The sequence below is a fragment of the Sturnus vulgaris genome, chromosome 25 (assembly GCF_052056855.1).
Source record: "Sturnus vulgaris isolate bStuVul1 chromosome 25, bStuVul1.hap1, whole genome shotgun sequence".
Lineage (NCBI taxonomy): Eukaryota > Metazoa > Chordata > Aves > Passeriformes > Sturnidae > Sturnus > Sturnus vulgaris.
In genome coordinates this window covers 7075957-7097722 of record NC_142267.1, presented here as the reverse complement: position 1 = coordinate 7097722, position 21766 = coordinate 7075957, and the positions used below count along the sequence as shown (strand labels likewise).

The 21766-nt window shown below is 51.2% G+C and overlaps 1 protein-coding gene across 2 annotated transcripts in view; it reads right to left on the bottom strand.

Annotated features, from left to right (window-relative positions):
* FBXO42 (F-box protein 42) overlaps positions 1 to 21766 on the bottom strand; it is a 44672-nt gene that overhangs the window by 16811 nt on the left and 6095 nt on the right. For both annotated transcript variants that reach the window (XM_088178848.1, XM_088178849.1), the window contains exons 2-4: positions 12084 to 12353; positions 9711 to 9827; positions 4844 to 4978 (exon numbers count right to left, since the gene is read on the bottom strand). In XM_088178848.1, coding sequence (XP_088034974.1) covers positions 4844 to 4978; positions 9711 to 9827; positions 12084 to 12336 — 505 coding nt within the window. In that variant the 5' untranslated portion in view covers positions 12337 to 12353. The remainder of the gene's footprint in view (positions 1 to 4843; positions 4979 to 9710; positions 9828 to 12083; positions 12354 to 21766) is intronic.

Below are 21766 nucleotides of genomic sequence, written 5' to 3'. Positions count from 1 at the left end.
ATCCTGCAGGATCCAGCGCCACCTCCCCTCCTCAGGAAGCCCACTCAGTCCTTCCCTGTGTCTCCTGCAGCTCCACAAAGCTCCCAGAGCTGAGAAGATCCCAACTGAGGAATTCACTCCACAGCAGGACCAGCACCCTGAAACTCTACCGACTGTTTGGAAAATTGTTTTGAAGACTTGCCGCTCTTTTCTAGAAGGGGGAGATGAAAACAAAGCTGGGCTTCTTAGCTCAAGGCAAGGTTTTTGCACAGCTTTGTCAAGCAAGGCCAAACCTCTCTGCTCTGCGAGCGACGGGGAGGTTTCTGTGCCAGGACCACATCTGACAGCAGGAGTCTCTCCCGACTCTCTCCTGCCTCCTTCGGGCTGTCGCCTTTGTTGACACAACACCATCAAAGGCACCTTCCCCTCAATCACAAAAGGAAACCTGATCCTCCCACTCATGGCACGGAGGGGGCTGGGGGAAGAGCTGAGCCATGAGGAACCGCTGGCAGAGGGGTTTTACTGCGTCCTGCTAAGGCCACCCAGGAGGTTTAAGCACAAACTCCAGGGTGGAGGACTGCTCATTCCCAGGCTGGAGCAGGTGGGAAGATCAGCTACGGCACTGCGAGGACAGAGGATCAGGGCATCACATGGCGGAGGTCTGCCTCTAAGCCTGGTTTGATCCCAAAATCCTGAGAAAGATGAGAAGCTTTCCCATCTCCCCAGGGACAGAAAACACCTGGAGAGAAGTCCTGAGGAGGTGCCTGTGCCAGGGCAAGGGTGGCCCAGGGCAGCAGCACGAGGAGTCTCCTCCCTGGGGAGCAACAGGAAAAGCAAAGCCTCGGGGCTCCTGAGCTCCTGGTGGATCAGAGAGGGATATCCCGGCCTGGCAGTGGGAAAACACACAGGGACAGGGAGAGACGGGGCCCTTCCCAGCCCTCATGCCTTCCCAGGCAGCTGCAGGAAGGTGGGAGCAGAAGGGGGATGATAAAACAGACCCAAGAAGAGGATGTGCAGATCCTACAGGACTTCAGCAGCTATGCCTCTCCCTGCAAAGCTCTAGTCTTTCCAGCACCATTGCTGACTTTATAAACACAAGAGGCTCAGTTTTAAAGGGAAAAGTTTTCACCTCTGTGCCATGAACCCCCGGGAAAGCAAAGCTTCTGGCCTTTCTCTCCCTAATTCAAAAAAGGCATTTTCTGGCGTGGTTCTGGCCAAGAGAGGCCAAGTGCAGGACTCTGAGGAACTGGAACCAAGGAACCCAGTGAGGAACGAGCCTGCAGAGAGACACAGCCTGAAACAGCCCGGGCAGGGCAGCAGGAGACTGCCTGGGGACATGCTCCTGATTCTGCCTGTGAGTTATCCCTGCAGGACGTGTGGACAGGAGGCTCAGATGGTGCCAAAGCACCTGGGGCTTCTCTGGGAACCTCCAGCAGCTTCTCTTGCACAGGGATGTGTGGGACCTCACCAGGAGTTTCACATGCCTGCATGGAAACAAGATAAACCTTTCCCTGCCAGCAGGGCAGCAGATCCAGGGATGAATCCCAGCTCAGCCAAGTCCAGGCATCAGCAAAGGCCTCAGCACAACTCCTTGCAGCTCCCATTGCATGAAGTCATGGAGTCATGGAATAGTTTGGGTTGGAAGGGACCTTAAAGCCCATCCAGTCCCAGCTCTGCCATGGGCAGGGACACCTTCCACTGTCCCAGGCTGCTCCAAGCCCCGTCCAGCCTAGCCTTGGACACTTCCAACCTGTGCTAGGGCTTCATCCCCCTCACAGGGAAAAATTCCTTCCCAATATCCCATCTGACCCTGCCCTCTGGCATTCCAGGCCCTTGGCCAAAGTCCATCTCCAGTGTTCTTGGAGGCCCTCCAGGTACTGAAAGTCCTGGGACTCTCTGTTTCAAATGGGGTTTGGTTTCTTTCCTGGCTGTTCAGGCCATTTTTGGGGAGCAGCAAGGACTCTCACCACTGAAACCAGTGTGCTCCAGCTGGACTCACAAGAGTGGGGCCTCACCCTGGCCTCCAGCTGGATAAACAGATTCCAGCATAAACCACCCCCAGTCCTCCATCAGGATGCCCTGAGCACAGATGGGCTCAAATTCCAACAAGTGCCCAGGTAAATTGTGCAAGTGAGGGCAAGGAAAGCATCCCAAACACATGGAAAAGGTCTCTGGCTGCCAGGGACCACCTACCCTGGGACAGCACTGCAGCGTCCCACACATGGGGCTGTTAATTATCCTGCTCCTGCTCCAGCAGATCCTGCGTGGGATGGGAAGGGGTGGGAGCAGCTCTGCAATGGCCAGGAGAGCTTGAGGGAGAAGGGCTGGGAGGCACCTTCCGAAAACAAGAGATCCTGTTGCCTGCCACCCTCCTTTCCAGAGCTTCTAACCCCACCAGAAGCTCTCCAGAAGAGCCGGCAACAATTCTCTTGTGTTGCTCCAGCCCTATCAGTCACATGTCAAAGCCATTGTTTCAGATCTAAGCAAAAAAATACTTTGAAACCTCAAAAATTAGGGTTTTTTGAAGCAATTATCTCCCTCCTCCGTCTCTGAGACGAAAGAAACCCAGGCCAATTATTTCTTTGAAGGCTAAATATTTACTCCCAGATGAAGCAGCTTGGGCTGGAGGGGAATTATCCAGCTCTGATGTCATCTCATGCCTGGGAGCCAGAAAACCTGGATGAAAACAGGTAGGAACAAACAGCAACAACAACAACAACAAAAGGGTGTTTTCTCCTGGAAAAGCCTCTCAGAAAGGGATGAAGTTGTGTCCAAGACATTGTGCTCCCATTCCCTGCCCAGGGCTCGTTAGAGACGATGCTTAACGAGGGCACACATGGAGTGTGAGGGAACCTCTCCAAGCAAAAGCTGGGCTTGAGAAAGAGCCAGGGTCTTATTCCAGAGCTCTGGAGTCTGCGGGACAGGTGTGGGAACTCCTCCACAGCAATTAGCCTGCACACACAACGAGTAGCAATCAATCAATGTCACCTCTTCGTTTTTTCTTTTAAAAAAACCTCTCCTGCCTTATTTACATCCCAAGATTTCAAAGCTCCCAACTTCTGTCGCCTGCAGCCACTCTCCTTTCCCAGGCAGGCGGTGCCAAGCCCCACGTTCAGGGCACCCAAAGAAGAGCAGGAGCTCTGTCGGATCCCACCAAGGGTGACTCATCCCTTTGGAAAAGCAGGAACCTGAGCGCTCCCTGTTCCTGGCCTCCAGTTTCAGTTGCGATCCCATCTGGCCCACGACAGCGTGCAGGAACATCTCCTGGGGGGATCTTCCCATGGGACCTCGCCCCGCCACGAATTCCCACAGGCTCCGTTCTTTGGGAGCGCTGGGATGTGGCTCCCTGGAAGCCCGGGGCCGGCTCCAAGCCATGCCCCACGTTCAGCGAGGGAAGAGCTCCCCGGGCTGCAGGGATCCATGGCCTGGGGCGGAGCAGGGCTCTGCAGAGCCCAGGAGCCTGTTCACCCTCCCCTCTGCAGCCCCAGCAGGGCGGGACGGATGGCAGGAGCCCATCGGGAGGGGTGGTGTTCGTTTCCCCCGTTTAAATCCACAACTCCTTAATTCTGCCCTGTGGGAGTCACACAGGGGCTATGACACAAAAGTCAGAACACAAGGGAAGTGTGGGTGGAGATCCAAGCACCAAGCGAGGTGTTCACAGCTGGAAATTCCCAGGTGACACCAGCATTTGGGACTTGTCTCCAGTCCCTCTTCAGCTCTCCTGGAGCCCCTTCCTTCAGGCACTGGAATCTTTCTCTTCTCCAGGTGAACACGCCCAGCTTTCCCATCTCCCTCTATATCCATCTCGACCTCTATCTCCTTATTCCCTGGATTTTGGAGGACTTCAAGTGCCAGACCAGAAAATGCTTTAAACAGTATCTGAGCAGTCCACAATACTTAGAGCATAGGACAAGGAATTCTGAGCCCAACAAGGAGTGATGGTGGATGCTGAGCTCCTTTTCTCCTTCCTCCTGCCAAAACAGCTTCTTTAACACTGATTTCTTCCTCCTGCCCCAAAAGCTTCCCCCAATTCTTCTGCTTTCCTCAAGGTTATTTTAGTGGAATTCAGAAATTAAAAGGAAAAAACCAAACTGGTTGTGGGTGACATTTCCAGCACAAAAAACAGTGTGGGAAATAATCTGTGGTGTCTTCCTGCCCACCTGAGGGTGCCCGGACAGCAGGAATGAACCTGTTTTTCCACGCTCTCCCACCTGCATGGGCTTGTCTGCTCCACTCCCCAAAATACCTGGAGTATTTTGGAAAGGAGTGAGTGAAGAAAATCTCAGCTTTGGGACAATGATTCTCACCATGGCATCACGGAATGGGACCCTAAACACACCCAGTGCCACCCCCTGCCATGGGTAGGGACACCTTCCACTCCCCAGACTGCTCCAGCCTGGCCTTGGACACTGCCAGGGATCCAGGGACAGCCACAGCTGCTCTGGGCACCCTGTGCCAGGGCCTGCCCATCCTCCCAGGGAACAATTCCTTCTCAATATCCCATCCATCCCTGCCCTCTGGCAGTGGGAGCCATTCCCTGTGTCCTTGTCCAAGTTTCTCTCCTGGAGCCCCTTTATGCACTGCAAAGGGCTCTGAGGTCTCCATGGAGCCTTCTATTCTCCAGGCCGAACAATCCCAATTTCTCAGCCTTCCCCAGGCTGAACAATTATCACATCTTTCTCAGCGTGAACAATCCCAACTCAACCTTCCCCAGGCTGAACAATCCCAACTCTCAGACAGATTCTGCCACGAACCCCGCATTTCTCCAGGACACAGCCTAATCCCGGTGGGATAAGGCCCAGACACACATGGGAACAGCGAACCCGAGCCTGGGGAGGAGGGATGAGGCACGGGGGGAGCTCACCTGAGGCCAGGGGCCGGATCCACTCCTTGCTGTTGAGGTCGAGCCTCCAGAGGTCGTTGAAGGCAGCGTTGCAGCTGCTCTGGGTGCAGCCCCCAAACACGTACATTGACTGGTTGGCATCGTAGTAACACGCACCTGTAACAGAACACAGCTCCTGTCACTGCCCTGTGTGCCCCACACAGATCCTGTCACTGCCCTGTGTGTCCCACGCAGCTCCTGTCACTGCCCCGTGTGCCCCACGCAGCTCCTGTCACTGCCCTGTGCCCCACGCAGCTCCTGTCACTGCCCTGTGTGCCCCCCACACCCAGACCAGGCCCTTTCCTCCCTGGAGAAAAGCAGTCAGGCTGCCCCAGCTCCCTGGAACCACAGGGTATCTCTGAGCAGGGTGAAGCTCCAGCAAGAGCCTTCCCAAGAGGATTATCCCCTCAGGCAGAGCTGCTCCTCAAAGTGAAGAGAAAACTACCTTAGAAGCCTGTAATTAATTAGCTTAGCTGTGATTAAGGCACTCAGCTCACTGACCTTCCCTGAGCCAGTTCACACAGCTCACAGACCCTGTTCTGTGCATCCAGAGCTGGGGGTTTGTTCTCTTTTCAGGGTTTCACCTCATCTCATTAAAAAAAACCCCACTAAAAAACAGGATCATCCATGGCAATTCCCTCTGCTCCCTGTGGGAAAGGATGAGGCAGCAAGATGGGGAACCAGGAGGGAACATCACATTTGAAAACCCCTCAAAGATACCCAGGGAAATCAAGAACTTTTGGCCCCAAAACAAGCTCTGCAGCAAAACTAAATCCATGGAAGTGTCTGCCTTTGGCAAGGAGTGTGTCTGCAGCATCCAGGTACCTCTGGCAAGAGGGAACTGAAAGATGGAGCAGGGAAGGCTTGCTCAGTTTGTCTGCTTTGGAGGCTGGGCAGAATTCCGGGTTTCCTGTAAAATTCCACATGGAATAACCCCACAGGAAAATCACTGAGATTGTGCTTTCCTACTTCTTTTTAGAGTCATTTTAAGCTGCTGAAGATAAGGAAGGCATAGCAGCTTGAGGGAAAAAATTAGAGAAAAATAGGAAAAAGCGAACACAATGAAAACTGCAGTTTATTCCAGCCTGTAGGAATCCCACAGTGGGATTGTTGGGGCTATTCTGCGCAGGGCCAGGAGCTGGACTTTGATGATCGTTGTGGACTCAGCTCAGGATATTCTGTGACTCCATGATATGTTTATATATAGTTTCTATCAGGTGTAGAATAAATCCAGGGGAAATTGTGCACGTCCCTGACAGTTTTAGGGCTTTTTTGGGTGGAAAACATTGAACGAATTTAGTTGTTTTTTTATGTCCCAGCAAAATACAGTGACCCCCAGAGTTTCAGCACTGCAGAAGTGGCTTATCTTTGGAAATGAATCGATAATTCTGATGTTTGAAGACACTGATGCTCAGAGAGAGCAGAGGCAGCTGGTTCTGACCACGTTCCTGACTCCCTGTCCTGATAAAGAATCATCAGAGATTTTCACCCAGAGCAGCCAACACCCAAAGCAGAGATGCTGGGAAGGGAAAACCAAATGGAAAGCAATTCCCTTCACCATAACTGAAGAACATTAACTTCTGAAACTCAGAGAACATGAAATAAATTAACCCATCCAAGTTCAAGGGTTGTGTTTACAACTGGAGAGATAGGAAGGAGCCAGCTGGGCTGTAAATCCCATTCCCACACAGTCCTTGGGTTGGAGGGTGACAGCCCTTGGTGTTGGCCTTGGACACTGCCAGGGATCCAGGGACAGCCACAGCTGCTCTGGGCACCCTGTGCCAGGGCCTGCCCACCCTCCCAGGGAACAATTCCTTCTCAATATCCCATCCATCCCTGCCCTCTGGCTGTGGAAAGCCTGTGTCCTGTCCCTCCATCCCTCGTTCCAAGTCCCTCTCCAGCTCTCCTGGACCCCTTTCAGGCACTGGATAGGGCTCTGAGGTCTCCCTGGAGCTTTTCTTCTCCAGATGAACACCTCTAGTTCTCCCATCTCCCTCTATCTCCATCTCCACCTCGATCTCCTCACTCCCGAAAATGCCATTGTCCTGCTCCTTGCACTGCAGGGCCTGGGTGCAGCCAAAAATCCAGGGATATTGAGCAAGGCTGGGTGCTGGGAGGAGCTGCAGCTCTGCTCCAGGGGCAGCCCATCCTGTAAAACAAACATTCCAGCTCTCACCGCTCCCAACGGGTTTGTCAAACCCACAAATTGCTGTAATTACTCACTCCGGTGGTGCCACCAACCCCAGGCTCCGTGGAAACAAAAACAATAAATCAATGCTTAAAATTAGTCACTCCTCCAGCAATGGATCAATATCCCTGGCACAACGGTCGGCATTCCTTTGCTGCTTTTCCGTTTCTGCATTCCTGAGCCTCCTGACATCGTTTTCCGACTGCGGGCAGTGATTTCACCCAGTGACTCATCGCCCTGCTATGACCTCGCAGGTTCATACATAAAACAACTCGGTGACTCCTGCAAACATCACCCAAAACCTCCCAAATAGGGAGGATTTCTGCCCCTAAACACCCAGGATTACTGATACTTCATGTCCTGCAGTTCTGCAGCTTCAGTTAAATCTTCTGGAAAAGCGACAGCTTGTCCATAGTTTGTTCTCAGCTGTGATCCCTGCCAGGCACTCCCTCCCTACGGCAGTGCCTTCCATTCATTATTCCTTATCAAGCACTTTTGCCATTCCCCCCTTCAGGACTGAGAGCAGACAGGTTGACCTCCAACTGCTTAAAATTCCCCTCCTTGTCCGTTTGTGCTCCCTGTGAGCATTCTGGGATAGTTCTAATAATTCTTGGAAGAGAGAGCAAGCCCCAGACAGAGCTTTGATGGCAGCACTGACTCGTGCCTGGGCGGTGACGTCTTCCCACAAAAACTGGCAAACCACTCATCCCTCAAAAAGGGCTTTGTGAGTCCCCCCTGCATTCCTCCCCCCTGCCCAAACCTCCTGTTCCCTCCACCTCAGTTCACCGTCATCCCTTGGGATTTTAGGTGACGGTTCAGAGATTCACTTTGACTTTCCGGAATTGACGATTTGCCCCTTAGCTTCAACGCTGGAATCTCGCCCGCAGGCACAGAGCACTGCTGCAGGGAAAGCAGAGGCTGCAGATCTGGGCAGCTGCTCACAAACCAATCCGTTTAAGTCAGCAAACAAGTTAATCCAGATTAGCTTTGTGCCCACGAAGTGCATTAATAACGCTGCCGTGGCCAGCGGGGCCGGGCCGAGCCGGGGCACTGTCACCAAGCGAGGCTAATACGGATTACACGCTCCGAGGGCAGTGGATTTAGGGAGACAACTCACTTTGGAGCCAGGAAGCCCGTGGCAGGCAGCAGGATAAAGGAAAGAGCATACAGTGCTCTTTGGGGCAACTCTGAGCCTTTTCCAGGGAATTTCTAACTGACCTGAGCACTCAGCAGTCGCAAAAACGCTGCTAAAATTGATGGGAAATACCTGCAAATGTGAAGTCGTTAATAAGCACTTCACCAACGTTGCTAAAAACGAGCTGTGAACTGCGGAGCCTTTTCATCCTTCAGGAAGCCGAGGATATCTCGGCAGAGCACAATGACTTCACCAGAGCTCCCCACAGCGTCTCCCGGACTTGTCCTGACAGGAGGCAGCTCAGCGGCTGCCTCATAAATTATTGCTTAGGAAGATGAAAATGTGATGCCTGCTACTCTTGGAATGGCAGGGCTTGCACAGTGTTTATCTTCCCTTAGAAAAATGCAGTTTGCTTCCTGCGAGAGCTGTCCCCCAGAGGGCTCAGACTCCATGCTGGAGTTACAGGATGGAATTTTTGTCATGTTTTTTTGTTGGAGCTGAGGCAGCTCAATGCTACTGCACTCCAAAGAAAAGGGTTTATTTCAGTATCTTTCCCCTCAAAGGCACTGTGTTTAGGTATCTTTTCCCTTTCTGTTCTCTTCCAGAATCTTGGAAGCAGAGGAAAAATTCACTCACACATTGAGTACTGCTGAATCGCTCTCTTCTGTCAGAAAATCCACCTGCAGCTCTGTTCGATTTGAACCCAGCACACTGGAGAATTCCCAATTTTCCTCACAGATGTAGAGGTCCTGTGTGAGTAGCTGGTGCACATCCCTGAGTGCTGCACTTCCCAAAACTCACTGGCTTTGATGGGAATGACTCCACTCCAGGGGCTGAGGAAGGGGTTGCTGAGGAGGACGCAAAGCTCAGGCCCAAATCCTGGGGGCAACTCTGGGTCCCTCAGGACAAGAAGGACACTGAGGGGCTGGAGTGTGTCCAGAGATGGGAACAGAGCTGGGAAGGGGCTGGAGCACCAGGAGCTGCTGAGGGAGCTGGGAAAGGGGTTCAGCCTGGGGAAAAGGAGGCTCGAGGGGACCTTCTGGCTCTGCACAACTCCCTGACAGGAGGGGACAGCCGGGGGGTCGGGCTCTGCTCCAGGGAACAGGGATAGGACAAGGGGAAATGGCCTCATGCCATGCCAGGGGAGATTTAGGTTGGATATTGTGAGAAATCCTTCATGGAATGGGTGGCCAGTTACCATCCCTGGAAGTCTCCCAAGGCGCATGGATGTGGCACCTGGGGACAGGTTTTGGTCTAGGGTTGACTCCATGATCTGGGAGAGTTTTCCAACCTGGGCAGCTGCAGAAAGATCCCTGCACAACCAGAAAGCCACAATCCCACCCCACTTCCACTCCATCAGCATTTCCTATGATCAGTGAGCCCATCATGACCAGCAGCTCCCAAATCCCTGCTCTCGTGCCGAGTGTTGGCACAGCTGTGGGTTCAACACTGGCGGCGACAGGCACGGGTGGCACTGCCAACCCCCAAAGAAGGCAGCTCCCATCAGGACTCCAGGGGATACTCACTGTGTGAGAAGCGCTGGGTGATGGGGGTGCCAGGGTAGGGGTAAGTGCGGCTCTCCCACTGGATGTTCCCTTCCTGCACTGCCTTGATAAAGCCGTGGTAGCACTGATGGGCCACACCTGGGGAGAGAACAACACAGTCAGCAAACCTGGGAACAAACTGTGCCTGCACGGTGGCAGCAGCTCCAAACCTCCTGTGTTTGGGTTAGAAACACCCTGGGAATGCAGGGGATTAAAGAGAATAAAGACAAGGGAACTCTGCAAATGTGGAAATCAGCAGCATGCACTGGGCCAGGTCATGACGTCCCCGGCAGCTCCAGCTCGGGAAGGAGAACCCTTGGGAAAGGAAGGAAGCACTAGGATGCTTTGGAGAGCTTGTGTTCAGCCCTCTCTGCTGCACCCTTGTTCTCTCATCACACCCTGAGGGGCAGCTTCCCTTTCCTCATGGAACCTCAGTGCAATGATCAATTTTTAAGAGTGTGAACGCAGCTACTGGACAGGGATCTGAAAAAAGTTGGAGATACCAGTGATAAAAATCAGCAGGGATGATCCAAGGCCGCCATTGATTCTGTGTGAGGGTGCTGAGGCTGCTCCCTGAAGAGACAAAAGGGTCTGGAGAAGGTTTCTGGCAGCAGCATTAGCCCAGCAGACACTTGGTGGCACCTGAGCTGAGGATGCCACAACCTGCCAAGAGTTTTTCCCCAAGCCCTGCGCAAGGAAAACCTCCAGCAAGAAATCCCACTCCGGGATACAAAACAGGAAGAGTTTTTTTAAATAAAAAAATAAAGTCTGGGGTCCTCAAGGAGCTGATCCCTGAGAGTCACACGGGAAAGGGAGTGTGAGCTCCAGGACTGTATAGCAGATGTATCCTGGCAAACAGGAAAAATTAACCAGGAGAACACAAATCAATTGTTCACCTCGAGTGACCTCTCTGGGCACAGCTCGCAGGTGGTGGTTCCAGACGTTTTTTTGGCAGGAATTGCCCCAGAAAGGCCCAGCTGCCCAGCACCACTTGTCCCCTGAGAGGTGACACAGCCCAAAGCCACGCTGTGCCTTGGGCTGCTCATCCCTTGGCTCCAGGGATGTTTCCTACATCCCTTTGGGGTGAATCCCAGGTGTTTGTCCAGCCCAGCTGCATCCCTTGCAGGCCGCTCCAGGAAACAGCCAAGCAGCCCCTCGGGGCTGCAGCACTTGGAAAAGGCCCTTCCCCAGGGCTCTGGACAGCTGCTGCCCCAAAATGATGCACAAAAAGAGTAATTTTGGGCCCTGGTCCCTGCTGGAGTAGCTGTGTTTTTTTAACCCCCAGCCTGCTGAGCTCTGGGCAGTGGGAAATGCCTGGAATCTGAGCAATGCTTTCAGTCGAGGAGAGGTCCATAAATGAGCCATCACCCCACAAACTGCCAAGGGCATTCCTCACCTGACACCCACTCCTGTTTCCCAGAAGGAACACATTCCCCTTGTGCAGCAATGTGTCCCATTTCCTAGGATTTAACTGCTCTCCTCTGAAACTCCCTGTTTTTTAAATTAAGCTCTTGATTAAAGTGTGCACCCAATACCATCGTACCAGGAATCACCCAGTGTACTAAAACAAAATGAAGCAGAAGTTCTGCTTGTATATCTGTCTAATTTTTTCCCTCCTTATTTGCTGTATCATACTTCTCCAGCATTAAAATACCCCCAGGAGGCTCTGGAATAAATGCTGTGCAGAGGCAAAGGAAGGATCTATATCTCTGGGCTACTCTTCCAGGAAGCTGGAATATGCACATCTCTACTCATGTAGATTTTATATTCCACTTATCTCAGGCAGAGCTGTAAGAACCAGAGGCAGGGCTGTTTCCAGCTGAAAGCAGCAGCTTTGGGAATGCTAATTATTGAGCAAGATGCAAACAATTAAAGCCACATCAGCTGTGGGACACTGGCAGGAGCTCTGGGGAAGAGGCTGCAATCTGAGGTCACCACTGCAGCACTGGGAGCATCCAAAGGCAGCAAAAGAGCTGCTCTGTCGTGGGGCTTGGGCTTTGTTTCACTTTGGGCTGGAAGGGACCTCAAAGCTCACCCAGCTCCAACCCCTGCCAAGGGCAGGACCTTCCACTATCCCAGGTCACCCCAAGCCCCGTCCAGTCTGGCCTTGGACACTTCCAGGATGGGAATTCATAGCCTCTCTGGATTTTCTACCCTGAGAGAGGCTGAGGGGTTCAATTCTGTACAGCTATAGGCCCACTCTGAGCAAGGCCAGTGACCCCATGGCTGTTAGGATTTCCCTGGGATTTCCCAGAAGTCAGATTTCAGAGTTTGAGGGGAAAACAAGAGGCAAAGGTAAAAGAGAGCTAGGTTCCAATTCCCACAATTAAAGAAATGCATTGCCATCACTTGTACCTTTGATCAGTCGATACCACTGTTTGCAGACAAGGGCGGCAGTTTTGTGCTCCTGGTAGGGAGAGAGGAAGGACAGGATGTATTCCAGAACCTCTTCTGGCAGCTCCAGCATCGATCTGGAGCTGGGCCTGGGCTCCTCCACCTCCAGCTCAGTGTGGGGCTCATCCTCCTGCTCCATCGTCCCTTCCACCACGGCGTCCTCTGGATCCACGGCCATGAACCCATCATCATCACTGTCTGAGGAGCTGGCCATGGCATCCCACGTCACAGCTGGGAAAAGGGACAAGGGGAGGTCACAGGGAGGATCAGGACGGGTGTGTGTCACACCACAGCTATCCCTGAGTGCAGGATGTGAGTTTTGCAGCAGCTGAGAGTGGTTTAGGAACGGCTTTTCCCAGGTCACTCCATCTCTCACCACCCTGCTGCTGCCTCCAGTGGGAAGCAGAGAGCCAAAGCCAAAACCCTGGAGCTGCTGCTCCCTCGCTGGGCATGAGGAGACATCGCCCTGCCCTGCATCGTGGGGCCCAGCTGGGATGGGGAAAGGATCCCTGTGGAATCTCACCCGAGATGAGACAGAATCACAGCGACATTTACAGTCCCTCCATCCGGTGGAACCTGTTCTGCCAGCGAGGCTGTTTTACCCCAAACAACTCCTTGTGGGGAAAAAATTCCCTACCTCGTTTTCACCTCCCTTTTCATTTGTGAAATACCTGCACACAGCCCTGGCTGGCAGGAGGTGAGGAAAGCAAATCCCCCCGGGATTTACTGCTGATAGAAGGCTAGGATATCAGAGGTTGTATCTCCAGCTATTCCCGACATCCCAAGTGTAAGGTGACACCTCGATGACAGAATCGAAATAAATCCATCATGAAATAAATCCACCTTAACGAGTGGCTGCGTCCAGTTTGGGCAGCTGGCACCGTGTGAGGTTAAATCCATGCCTGTCACTGCAAGACAAACCCCTGGAGTCCATTTCCCAGGAAGCAGTCAGCCCGTCTTGAGGGAAGCAGCAGCACTTTTCCCTTCCAAGTGGCTGAGTAGAAACCAAGCTGCTCCCTGAGTGCTCCTGGATCAACAGCCCAAACCACAGTAACAGCTCCTGGGGATGACATGGGGCTTTCTTTTCCAGAAATTCTCTTTTTATCCTTTCCTAGCATGAGGAAAGGACACAAACCAGGCCTAGCTCCCTGTTCTTGCAGCACTCAGCCTGAGTTCCTCCCAAGTCCCCAAGGCAGAGACTGCCCAGCCATCCCCCAGTCCTGAACTGACCAGGATTACTGGAGGCAGATCCACACAGTCCAAAGGATAAATCCAACCTGCAGCAAGCCAGGAAGTAAACCAGCTCCCCAAGAGGGAAGACAAGACACAGCTTTTCCCTCATATCCTCTAATATAAGAATATTATCATTATTTTTTCCAAGCTCTAATTAGTCCAGAAAATACAGCTGAAAGAATTTAAGTTACTGATGTCATGGTTTAACATGGGTTACTTAGCAGGATAAATATCCTGATACAGAAATATCTTGATATAGAAGTATCCTGATACAGAAATACCTTGATAAACAAACCCCATTAAACCACATCAACTTGGGTCATTGACCCGATTTCTAAATGTGGTTTATTTATCAGGAATAACCTCAGCTGCTGTTATTAATCGAGGGTTTTCCCATGCTGTGGGAATGGCAGGCGGCAGAGACCCAGGCAGAAAAGCTTTTCCATGGCAACCAATTCGTGCCCAGGAAAATGACAGGCGACAGCATCAGTCCCCACTGCTGTCAGGCTCCCTGATGAAGCAGCTTTGGAAAATCCACAGGGTTGTCAATCTCTGGAAGGAACCACGGCAGAAGCCAGCACAGAACTCGTATCCCAGCAGATGCTCTGCACATTTCCTGTGTTAGAAATCCCTGCTGGAGTCAATGTTGTGACAGGGGAGGCTGGAACCCAAATGCTGTGACACGGGCGCTGCTGCTGCTGCCAGGAACCCGCCTTAGACAGCAGAACAGGCACGAATTCCCAGGGGCTGAGGGATGGAAAGTGGGGGGGGGGAAAGGAAAAGTGGAGCTGTGCTAAAAAAAATGAAATAATGTATAGTTGGGCCTTTTCCAAGCAAAGGGATCCATGGCTGGGAAGTGCCTGTGTCACTTTCCATCCTGACACAGCATGGAGCCAGAGCTGCTGGTGCTCCAGTCAGGGATGGGGCTGTGCCCCTGCTAAGGATGGGGCTGTGTTCCAGCTAGGGATGGGGCTGTGCCCCTGCTAAGGATGGGGCCGTGCTCCAGCCAGGATGGGGACATGCTCCAGTCTGGCATGGGGCCGTGCTCCAGTCAGGGATGGGGCCATGCTCCAGTCTGGCATGGGGCTGTGCTCCAGTCTGGCATAGGACCGTGCTCCAGTCAGGGATGGGGCCGTGCTCCAGTCTGGCATGGGGCTGTGCTCCAGTCTGGCATGGGACCGTGCTCCAGTCTGGCATGGGGCCGTGCACCAGTCTGGCATGGGGCCGTGCACCAGTCTGGCATGGGGCCCTGCTCTTGCTCAGAATACAGAAGGGCAGGAGGGTCTGTCCCTCCCTCCCAGCGGGGAACATGTAGCAGCTCCCCAGGAGGCCGAGGTTTCACCCCCTCAGGCCGTGCCAGAATCCCAGCAGGAAGATTTGCCTCCGGCCCAGTGACAGCTGGACCCTGTGGCTGGCGATAGGTTGGGGGGTTGTCAGGACCTTGAGTGATCCTAACAACTTTTATTTGTCCTTTTTTTGTGTTCTAAATTATGTCCAAATCCTGCTGGAGGAAGTCATGGAAAGTGCAGAATTGCACACCCACTAGAAAAAGGTGTTTTCCAGTTAGTAAATCCCAATTTGGTTCCTCTGGAGCAGGCTCGGGAGTAACCCAAATCGGCAGGCTGATCCCAGGCACAAAACAACAAAAATCATCTTTAAGGCCGATTTTAAAACAGTGGGAGGAGCCTCAAATAGCATATCTGAAGATGGAGAAGCTCCACTGAGCAAAACTGCTCTTTCCAAGTCACTTGATATTATAAACATTCCAAAGCATCTCCTTTGGTAAATCCTTGTTTCCTAAACATTTGAGCATAAGGAATAACCATCCTCAGAGTTTTGACACCCACGCCATGTTCTTTTTCGGAAGGAAAACAAAGCCAGCAATAAACTCAGCTCCCAAAAGGCAGCTTGCTGTCAAAATAACCCTCTAAGCTTGACCTGCCACAGATGTGGATTTTGTTTGGAACAGCAGGCTGGGAATAACCAGTCCTGGAACACAAAGCAAAGCCCTGTCCCAAACGCCTGCTCCAATACAGAAAAAGGAAAAATAACCTAGGCAGTTGGCAAGAAAGAGTTAAAGCATCCCAGCAACTCCTGCTGCCAGTTATTCAGCAGATCCATGGGAGAAAATGTCACACCTGGGCTTCTACTGGTTATTCCAGGAGCAGAACTGAGTATTCCTGCATTGTGGGTTGATGCAAGAGGTGCTTTCTCCTCTTTCCTGGCTCTCCAGGTGCTCTCTGCTTGCACCATGCTGGGCTCCACTTTGTACCTGGGCTAAAACGAATCTCTGAGCACTCAAAAATCTGCAGCCAAGAGATTTAAGTAGTTGTGTCTCATCTCAAAGTAGCTGCAATCCAATTAACTCCGGGACCCTATCGATCCCTGAAAACACCGACACAATCCCCAAACATTCCATGATATTCTGCACCCCAGAGCCCTCCTGGTCCCAGAGAAATGCTTTTATATTCCTTTATATAAGTAAGCTTTTGGGGAGTTCAGAAATCAGCCTGGAGCCAGAGCAAGGAGGAATCGCAGCTGCTTCCAACAACCTGAAAGGAAGCACTGGAAGGGCAGCGGGAACAGAGCTCTGCCGGCGCTGATGGAATCTGCCTGCCCTTTCCTAAAAGCTGCCTCTCTGCCAGCTGGCAAAACATTTCATCATCCTTTTCCTCCTTTCAGAGCACTTCAATTTTCCCTCTCTCCCCTCCTGAAATTAGTTAAGAACCTGCTATTTATTCCTAAAGTAATTATCTGGAACAAACAGCTGAGGAATATTAAATGCAGACAAAAATAACCCCACTGGGTTGAAGCACTGCTCAAAACTTGCTCCTGCAAATCCCCTCTTGATCCAAGGAGGTTTTTCTACCTGCAGGCCCCTTTCCCAGTCCCACAGACCCCAAAGCTCTGGCGTGGGTGGCACTGGTGGCTCCCATCCCAAGCTGCCTCCTCTTCTCCACAACCTCCAGCTGCTTTAGGAAGTGCTTGAACTTGCAGGGTTTTCGACCTGGCTTTTTCCCCCCATCTTTTTATGGATTTTAAGGAAAAAAGCCTCCAAGGGAAAGCTGTTGAATGGCAATGAAAGGCTGAGTACCAGTCCTGAGTCAGAGCACATCACACACAGGGAATGCTCAATTTTCACAGGCCACAAGAAATGCTCTCTCCAAAAACCAGCGGCAGGAACAAAACATTCCAGGTGTGTCAAAGGACCCAGCCCCAGCTGGCCGAGGGCTTGGGCTGCCAGGAGAGAGGGATTTAATTGCACCTGGCAATCAGGAGCTCTGGTGGTAATTTAGGGGTAGAAGGCAGCAACTGTGTCCAACCTGCTCCAGACTCTTCCTCATACTTTGGAATCACTTCGTCTGTGTGCCAGCGTCTCCAGGGGGACACTTTGGGGACAGTCACACTTCTCTGCCCCAGTTCAAATAAAAATCCTCTTCCATCAGACAGAAATGGTTCGCTTTTCCTTTTAAAAAAGAGGAAGGATTCTTTCTACATTTTTAGTATTCTTGTGCTTGTCTCTCTAGCTGTTCCATCAAGGACTTCACCTGCAGCTTTCCCTGCTCCTGGTTTTGCCCTAAAAGAAGTCCTGAGAGCTTTTCTGGAGTGCAAAGAGGAAAATCCAGCACTATTTTCGAGGAGAAACACAATATTTTATAAAAGCAGTAGCACAGGGTCCGTGGGAACCACGAGATTCAGGACTCAATAAACACGATTAAATAAAATAATATTCCCAGTCTCCCAAACCCGCAGCAGCTGGAACTGATCCTTTTGGAAATCAGCTGCTGGTCAAGCTCAACAATGGGGAGGAAAAAGCAGATTTTAGTCCAAAACAAGAAAATGAAGCCTCTGGGAAGCTGTGAGATGAGCAATAACCTGTCTGTGCAGAGCGGAACCTCGGGAATACCAGCAGCACAGATACTCCTTATCCCTGCAAACAGGCAGTTCCAAGAATTCTATGAAGAACAAAAGAACAGCTCTCCCTCCCCTTTTTTTCCAACAGAAAACTGTTTTTCTTTCATACAAGTCACCTAGGAAAAAAAAAGGATTCCTAAATTCTATCTGCCAGTTGAAAATTCCATTTCTCTGTCAGCACAACCTCCCTGTGATGGATTTGTCTGTTAGAACAGTGGGTCCAGGGACTTTGGGAAAACATTCCAAATGACATAATTTTTACTGCTGCCCATTGTCCTAAAACAGCATCACTGCAGCTGAATTTTGGTTGATATTTCTGCAATAAAAAGATACCAAGATCCCAGGAATTCCTCCCAGCCCAGTGAAGAGCTGACCTTCCACTATTCCAGATTCCTGCTCTTTTTTTCCCAAGGTTTCAGTTAAAAAATAAGCAGCAATATGACATTACACAGCAGGATTTACTGCACAAACAGCACAGCAACTTACAAATAAATCCTGCTGAATCTGTTTTCCCACAAAATTAATGCACTGAAAACCAGAATGAAAATGTGGGGGTTATCCTGGATTTATTGGTGGAATACAAATCAGGGAGCTGGCGTTTGAGGGACTTTTTGGTGTGGGGTTCACAGGAAAAGGGGAAGCAGCAGCATTTAACAACACCACACTTGAGGTGTATGTAGGAAAATCATCATTATTGTTGTTATTGTTGTTATTATTATTACTACAAAACCTCATAAATGGTTCCAAAGCTTAATACATATTAATAAATATGCAGGAAATTTATAATGGAAGCATGAAGAAAACACTTCAACTGACCCAAAATCCAGCCTGGTTTTGCTCACACGAGAAACAAGTCTGAAAACACAATTCCTGTGAGTTCTGTATTTCCCTTTCAACACCAAAAAAGACAATCCTTAAATATTTCTGCAGAATGCCATGAAAAAAGCCAAAATCTCCACCATCCACCAACCTTTCCACTTGTTATGGATGTATCTGGAATTTGGAGAATTTCCATGGTTCTGGACAATATTATTACCCTGAGAAGAGTTGGTTTTGTTTCAAACCTGCCAAAATCTGCCGTGCCAAGCCCTGGCAACACAAGAGGAGCTGCTCGGATGCAATAATCGGCTGTTCCCTTTTCCCCTGCTCCCGAAATCCCCTAAATTTTGTAGGAAATGGGGAGGCTTTCGGGCTCACATACTCCCTCTGCCGGCCTCCGCCAAGCCCTGAATTCCAACTATCCTCACCTCAGCTTTTCCCAGCAAACAAATCCTGTTCCATTTGCAAACCGAACTCCTTGTGAGCCCCAAAACCCGGAATAATCCCTAACCAAGCAAATAAAAGGTTTCAGGTGGAAAATGCAGGTTTTTCCAAGGAAAAGGCCAGCTGCTCCTCCTGGTGTAACATCTGCTGTAGGAGGGTGAACTTTACAGGATAAAAACATTTATCCAAACCTGCTCAGGATGCTTTATTGGCAAGAATTCCTGATTGGGAATGCCAAGCAAACACACACTGGGAGATCCTGGGAATTGCTGTCACCCCTCCCTTCATCAGGAGAGCACAGGAGCTCCCAGACAAGCTCTTGGAAAGCTGTGGATAATTGTTTGAAGGACAGCCTCCAAATGTGAGAATGTCACAGCATTCCCTGAGTTCTACAACACCTGAGACCTCCCAAAGTCACTGAAATTGGTTCATCTGCACAAATGAAGGGAATTTATAACGGAACTGTGAGGAAAACACGGCCACTGACCTAAATCCAGCCCACTTCTGCTCCTCTGAAAAATCAGCCTGAACACACAACTTCTGCAAGTTCTGGATTTCCATCCAGCCCAATGTCCAGTTCCATCTGCTCGGGCAGAATAATCAAATGAAAAATGTGGAAATATATTAGGAGAGGGTTTGTTAACAGAACATCCAAACACATTGGATGCCTTAATTCCCGATTTTCTGGCGGGCTGCATTAGAGGCCTGTGGGATTGTTTTGTTAAAGCCTGCTCTGTGCACAACAAAAGGGAGGGAGGGATGCTGAGGGCGTCTCCCAGCACTGCTGCCCGGGGCACTGGCCCTGGCGGTCCCCACGTGTCCCGCAGGAAAAGCGAGCCCCGGAGCTCATCCACATCCTACAGCTCCTGCAGCCCCACAGGCAACTGGGGAGCAGGAAGATGGCATTTCCTACCCCTGCACTGCTCGGGATGGGAGCATCCGGCCGCTTCCTCCTCTGTCTCCCGGATTTTGAGCTCTCTTGCCTTTGCTGAGGACGCTCCCACTCCCTTTTCAGTCTATGGAACTTGGAGGAACTGAGGATTGTGGAATCATGGAATGGTTTGAGTTGGGAGGGACCTTAAAGCTCATCTTGTTTCAGAGGCAGGGACATCTTCCACTATTCCAGGCTGCTCCAAGCCCCTCCAACCTGGCCTTGGACACTTCCAGGGATCCAGGGGCAGCCACAGCTGCTTTGGGCACCCTGTGCCAGGGCCTCCCCACCCTCCCAGGGAAGGATTTATCCCTGAACCTACTGGATCCTAGAGCACGATCTTTGAGACCTTCCTGCTCCTGTTGATTCAGGCAGAGGGGGGCAGCAGGATCAGGAATCAGTGAGAGGGAATGCAAAGGGTGTAAGCCTTGTTTCCAAAAATCCATCAAGTGCCGGACATACGACTCCCTTCAGAAACCATCAGCACTTCCAGAGGCTGGGAATGACCAGCATTCACACCTCACTGCAGTGCTGTCCACAGGACCTAGGCAATCTCTACTGGGATAACCAAGTGTCCAACACTGCTGCAAAACTCAGGTTTAATGTTTCACCGTGGGAACGAAGGATGGAGTTTCAGGAAAATGAACTCAAGCACAGCCAGGTCAAGGTCAGGGTTTTCCTGCTTGTGGGTGCTCATGCTCCAACCTCTGGTTCTCCGTCATGAGGTGGTCTTTGGCAGCACTCACACATCCATCAAGGAATCATGGAATTGGTAAGGCTGGAAAAACCCTACGTGATCATCGAGTCCATTGTTCCCTCAGCATTACCATGTCCCCACTAAACCGTGTCCCCAAGTGCCACATCCTGGGACCAGCCAGAGGCCATCGGCCTCTTGCCCACCTGGGCAGACCTGGCTCATGACCAGCCCAGTTGCAAAGGAGGAGTTGGGGGGGAGAGGATAACAATTTTATTTTTGCAATAAGTGAAGTTATTCTTCAGCCCAGATTCAACAGCCACAACTTTCCTGTCCCCACAAAAACACACAAGTCATGAACAGCCCCCAGATTCTGCACCCAAAGCAGAGATGAGCTCAAGACTATTGACTTTCAAGCCATAAAAAGAGAAGGATATACTGGAAAAAGCTGTTTGATTGCAGCCTGGCTGGCCAAGGTTCGATTTGAATCAATACCCAGGGCTTTCAGACGCACTGCTGACTTGGCAGCAGCGCTGATGCAATGTTTTTGTTAGCAAGCAGGACACCAGGATATCCACCAACCCCGCATGGACATTGTCAGGGATGAGCACCACAAATTGCCCTCCCTTCCTGATCTGAACTCTTGTGACACAGGAGTGTGTCACACACACCCAAATGATGCTTTTGGGATGCCCCCTGGCTGTGTCTCACATCAAACCTATCTGTGCTCCACCTTCATGCCCATCCCTGCCATTCCCGAGGTGAAGCCTTTGATGGAAGCTCCCAGACAGGGATTAACCATCCCAAGCAGTGCCCAGGAGCAGGGCTGGATCACACACAGGGGGTTTAAAGGCAGATCTGTTTGCTAAACACAGCAAAACAATATGGAAGCTATTTTCCCTCTCTCAGGTGGAACAAAAGGAGTTTCCATCACAGACAGACACCTGGTCTGACCACGGAGACACAACCTGAAAGCCTCAAACATTCCAGCCTCACACATTCCAGCAGTTAACCCCATTTTGCAGGTAAAGGAATAAAAGCCATGAGAAGCTGGGGTTAACAAACCCTCTGAAGCACTGGGATTCAGGGAGCAGATGTTTCCAGCTCCCTGCCCTGAGCTGCTGCCTCTCCAGAGTTCAGAGGGACGTGCAGACAGCTGGAAACAGACACCTGAAGGGAGCTGACATGAAACATGGGGAAGGGACTTTTTACCAGAGCCTGGGGTGCTGACAAGGGGGAATGGCTTCTCACTGAGAGAGAGGAGGTTTGGATGGGATATTGGGAAGAAATTCCTCCCTGTGAGGGTGGGCAGCCCCTGGCACAGGGTGCCCTGACCTGTGGCTGCCCCTGGATCCCCGCAGGTGTCCAAGGCCAGGCTGCACAGGGCTTAGAGGAACCTGGGACAGTGGAAGGTGTTCCTGCCCATGGCAGGGGATAGGACTGGGTGGGCTTTAAGGTCTCTCCAACCCAAACCATTCCATGATTCTTTGCTGCCCTAATCAAAACCTAAATAGGTGAAGTGTGATATTCCTGAAAAGCAAATAGCATTAAGCACCTCCTTGGGGGTCAAAGAGGTGCTGGAGTGTGTTAAGTCCAAAGTTGCTGGAA